Source organism: Arachis ipaensis, chromosome B10, assembly GCF_059453495.1.
Source record: "Arachis ipaensis isolate K30076 ecotype BB chromosome B10, ASM5945349v1, whole genome shotgun sequence".
Taxonomy (NCBI): Eukaryota; Viridiplantae; Streptophyta; class Magnoliopsida; order Fabales; family Fabaceae; genus Arachis; species Arachis ipaensis.
In genome coordinates this window covers 12817877-12822700 of record NC_142435.1, presented here as the reverse complement: position 1 = coordinate 12822700, position 4824 = coordinate 12817877, and the positions used below count along the sequence as shown (strand labels likewise).

General features: G+C 38.4%; 1 protein-coding gene across 2 annotated transcripts; it reads left to right on the top strand.

The window, feature by feature from the left end:
- The first annotated feature begins 669 nt into the window (after window positions 1-669).
- LOC148579184 (beta-glucuronosyltransferase GlcAT14B-like) lies at window positions 670-4411 on the top strand. Of its 2 annotated transcripts, XM_088506158.1 has the most exons (5): window positions 672-1416; window positions 1541-1616; window positions 2290-2405; window positions 3546-3728; window positions 3805-4411. In XM_088506158.1, exons 1-5 carry the CDS (start codon window positions 741-743, stop codon window positions 3855-3857), a joined length of 1104 nt encoding a protein of 367 aa, XP_088362284.1. In that variant the 5' UTR covers window positions 672-740; the 3' UTR covers window positions 3858-4411. The 2 variants fall into 2 exon arrangements, with proteins under 2 accessions (XP_088362280.1, XP_088362284.1); XM_088506154.1 differs by having other exon boundaries at window positions 670-1416; window positions 3546-4411.
- Window positions 4412-4824: the final 413 nt, after the last annotated feature.

Below are 4824 nucleotides of genomic sequence, written 5' to 3'. Positions count from 1 at the left end.
TCTATGCATCTAGTAGAACAAAGAACCAAATCCACAGAACGTAAGTTGCGACATAAAAAAACGAACAAAATCAGTTAAAGAAATTTGGCCATAACTAACCTAGGTTACACAACCTATGACGACGGCAAGGAAGTTGTTGAACTCGACAGCAACAGCGGAGACTCTTTCAACTGGGTTCCTCGAACGTTGTCCTGTGAAGGAGAAAATGAAGACATGAGAACTCGTGGCCTAGGAAGACGAACTTCGACGGCGACTCACTTACTTTGCGGTGGTTACGACGGCGGCAACGTGGTGGTTGTCCTGACACTGGCAATGCAGAGGCTGCAACCTAGACTTCGAAGAACAAATGAGAAGATGGAGTGAGGGGCTGCTCACACTGAAGCCCTAATCTGATTTGAAGAAAGGGTAAAGTTGACATTAGTTAATTAGGATAGGAGTATTTTAGGTACAAAATATTATTAAAGTTTCTGTTTTTGTCTTTAAAAATCTCAGTCTCTAGCATCCTTACTTTTTGAAAATACTGGAATACTAAAATCTTTTAGACAAAAACACAAATTTAAGTATTAATCTCTAACTCAATAAATATAATACTGAATTTTTGTCCCCAAATCTCAGTTACAGTTTCTGCAAACAAACGTTACCTAAGAAACCAGAAAAACCAAACTTGGAAACTTCGAACCACCGTTTTCCAGCTTCCCGTCAAACTTCACAAAGAAAGAAAAAAGAAGAGACCCAAAGAAATGCAAAATTCGGGTTCAACAGCAGCAGCAGCACCAACGCCACCACAATCACAACCACCACCACAACAACATCAGTGGTCTTCAATCCTCACCTCAAAACCCATTTTCTCCACCCTCTTCTCACTCAGAGACCCTAAACCCAACAACAAGCCCACCCTCCTCCTCTACACTTTCCTAGCCATCTCACTCCTCTCCATCACCTTCATCTTCTCCCTCTGCACTTCCTCATCCTCCACGGGCCCACATTCCGGGCCCGACCCTTTCCTCTTCCCGGCCCACCAGGCCCACAACCACCGCATCATCTACGACTCTACCAAGGCCAACCCTCCCCCTCCCTCCATCGCCTACCTCATTTCCGGGTCACGTTCCGATTCGGGTCGGATCATCCGACTCCTCCACGCCACCTACCATCCCCTCAACCAGTACCTCCTCCATCTCGACCCTTCCGCTTCCCATGCGGACCGCGAGCGCGTGGCTCTCACTGTCCAGTCGAACCCTATTTTCAAAGCCGCACAGAATGTTCATGTTATGGGGAAACCCGATTTCGCGTACCAGAAAGGATCCTCGCCCGTTTCGCTTGCGGTTCACGCAGCGTCGATACTAATTCGGTTGAACTTGAAGTGGGATTGGTTTGTTAGCCTTAGTGCTGATGCTTACCCGCTTGCTACCCAAGATGGTATGGTATGGTGTATTTTTATTTGCTGCATTTGTGGCTCTTTTTTTGGGTTCGGTTATGTATGTATTTGTTTATATGAATTGGTGCATTGATTTTTATTTTTTTATTTTTTGTGTATTGTCAGATCTTCTTCACATCATGTCATTCCTGCCTAAAGATATGAACTTTGTGAATCATTCAAGCTATATTGGCTGGAAAGAGTTAGCTAATGTTCAGTTTTATGCGTTTATTGTTTTAAAATTGCATTATACTCACTAGTGTAGTGCCTATTGATTCACTCTTTTATGTATTAAATATGTATAAAAATAATAAATGTTGGATTAGTTGAGTTTATAATTTGACTACTGGAATTCAAATCTTGGAAATAATAATTCTTTTTTGTAAATTATATATAATGAAAGGTATTTTAGGAAAAAAAGTTAGACATCAACACTTTCAAAATCCTCATTATATATAGTATAGATACAGATACTCAATAGAAGTATAAGGGAAGCCTGGTACGAAGCATCCTGGATTATGGAGAGTCCGGAAAAGGACCATAGCCAAATGGATTATAATGCAGGCCATCTAACTTGGCTAACTGCCTTCAATCCATGTCTTCGAGATTATATAAAGACAACTCAATTGTTGTTTCAAAGTTCTCCTTCTGTTAATTGAAATTTAGAAGGTAGGTATTTATCATGGTTAATAGTTTCTCACCATGATCCCAAAACTAGCTTACATTATGAAGTTATTTTATATTTGCTAGTGTGTGGAAATTAAGTCTTTTTTATTGTTTGTAGTGTTTTGGAGAGGGAATTGCAATTCTCAAGTGTTTGATGCTGAATGAACTATAGTCGTGATACTTATTTTTCATAGCTTTTAATGCTGTAGGTCGAGGAGGTTGAGACCCATTATTGTTGATCCAGGCCTGTATCTTGCTGAAGGGACTGACATGTTTTATGCCACTCAGAAGAGAGATCTCCCTAGTGCTTTCCGCGTTTTTACAGGTATGATTTTGTTGAATGCCTTTGCTCTGAGTCTGCATGTACTTTTAGCTTTTCATTTTATTGGTAATAGAGGCTATAAACTTCAACATCAATAGAAAAAGATATGATTGTGATTGTTGTTAAACAATTGACATAATTTTCACTTAAATCGTGCTTGATGTTGCTATCTTCACAAACTGCAGCATCAGTTTTTCTGAATGCACCTAAAGCTAAAGCTTATGCTAAAATAGTGATTTCATTTCCAGTAAGGTGTATCTGGTGCAATGAAATTATGGAATTTTGCTTTCAGATACAGTAGAGGTGGAATATAGGATAAATTAGAGTTCTGAAGGAAGCTTTGGAATCACATGGTTTCCATTTATGAACTGAAATAGTGTACGGAGAATGTGAGCTTAGCAAGATGAGCAGTAGAATCTGGTTAGAGATGAAAATTGGAAATGAAAACCATAAGCAAGTCACATACTGAAGTTATCTTGGTGCCCCGTGTACCTTACTATTAACTAGTGTCTGTTTATGTCTTTTTCAGTTTGATGTACTATCTTTGAAGGGTGATTGTCTGTTTTATCTTACATAATCCTGGCATGTTTAGGTCATCTTCCTTGCCCCAACCATCATAAGTTACTTCTCTTAACTTATTTATATGAGTAATCTTATCTACTGCAGCATCCTCATCTGTGATATTCTTCCTTTTGGCTGTGATTGCAGTTCACTGCCTAGAATTCTGATCCATACAACATTGCGGGTCGAAACTCTGTTCCAATAAAAAAAAACTTTATCTTCAGCCAATTATATTAGAGTATAGATTTTAAACTATAAATTAGCTACTACTTATAAATACTTGACATTTTAACTGATCCATTTTTGTTGCTCTTGTCCTTATCTAAACTTTACTTCAATTTCTTATCAATTTATGGGCTATTTTTGGGCTGTATCCTCAAGGTTAATCCCTCACTTTAGAGGAGCCAAATCCTTTGTTTTTGCCTTCTCTTCCGTGGTTTTCTCATAATTGCTTAAATTACTTGATATTTTTTGTACCATTTTTTTAAAAAAGAATTATTATCATATATATAATTTCATCTAGCAATATTCTTTTTTCTTCGGAGATAGTTGTGTTAATTGTACTAACTCCTTTTTGTGTAGGTTCCTCTTTTTCTATCCTGACTCGTTTTCTGGAGTTCTGCATCTTGGGAGCAGACAACCTCCCACGGCTACTGCTGATGTATTTTGCAAACACACCCTGGTCCCTGTCCAACTATTTCCCTTCTGTTCTTTGTAATTCACGTCAGTTCAACAGGACAGTCATAAATCAGAACTTATTATATGGTATGTATGACAACCATCATCACATAAGTGATCCTCGACCACTTAATTCCAGTGATTTTGATGACATGATTTGCAGTGGAGCTGCCTTCGCTCGGAAATTTCAACCAGATGATCCTGTGCTTGATCTAATTGACCAAAACCTTCTGAGACGGAGTCCTGGATCAGTTGTTCCTGGTGGATGGTGCTTAGGTGAGTCTGGAAACAGCACATGCTTAACATGGGGAGATGCTAATATTTTGAGACCTGGCTCAGGTTCTCAACGAATTGAGAAAGCGATAGTCAAATTGCTTTCAAATGGCACTTTTCGATCGCATCAGTGTGTTTGAATGGACCGACTCTAGAACCATTTTACTCACTGTAGGTCGGTAACAGAAGAGAAACACAGCTTGAGAGAGTTTAAAAGTTGGTAAGATCGAAGAACCAGTTGCTTGGTGGTGGTCCTATCTATTGTAAATCTTGTGCCAAAGTCACGGTATGAATATCTTTTGGGTCGTCCTTTATACAAGTTAGGTGAGATTGCTGATTCCATTGACTAAAAGTTTCCTTTGCTAACTCGGTGGCATTTTTTGTAATTTAATTTGGTTGTTAATATGCATGTGTTTGGCTTAGAAATGTTCAGATTTGTTAAATCATATGAATTCTAATTTCCTTTTTTCTCGGGACTTTGGTCCCTAGTTTTATCATATGATAAGTAAACTATCATTTCTATTTATAAATATTATAAATATTTAGAATGTTGATAAATATATCTTAAAAAATGAAATTAATTTTGTACCTATGAAAGATAGCCTTCAGTTAACAAAAATACCTGAACTTGTAATTATTCAAAATTCTTAGACTAACTTTTTGAATCTAACCTACCCCACCAAATTCTAACTCTTCACCATCACCGCCACTCTAATTCCGAATCCTTTGCCACCATCATCCAAAATCTTCCAACTCTCATCTCTAGCGACTACCACCACCGCTACCATTGTCACCACTACCACCACTGCAGCCTCCTTTCCTTTACCACCAAATTAGTTAAGGTCCACTTCAACATTTATGTTACTGTTGTCGTCGTTGTTTCTGTTCTGGTCGTTAACCGTCGAATCCT

Excerpts from the sequence above, each read along its gene's own strand:
- LOC148579184 (XM_088506154.1), top strand. The coding sequence starts at position 741 with ATGCAAAATTCGGGTTCAACAGCAGCAGCAGCACCAACGCCACCACAA. Across the intron at positions 1,417-1,540 it reads CCCGCTTGCTACCCAAGATG|ATCTTCTTCACATCATGTCA; the intron begins GTATGGTATGGT and ends GTGTATTGTCAG. Across the intron at positions 1,617-2,289 it reads AGCTATATTGGCTGGAAAGA|GTCGAGGAGGTTGAGACCCA; the intron begins GTTAGCTAATGT and ends TTAATGCTGTAG.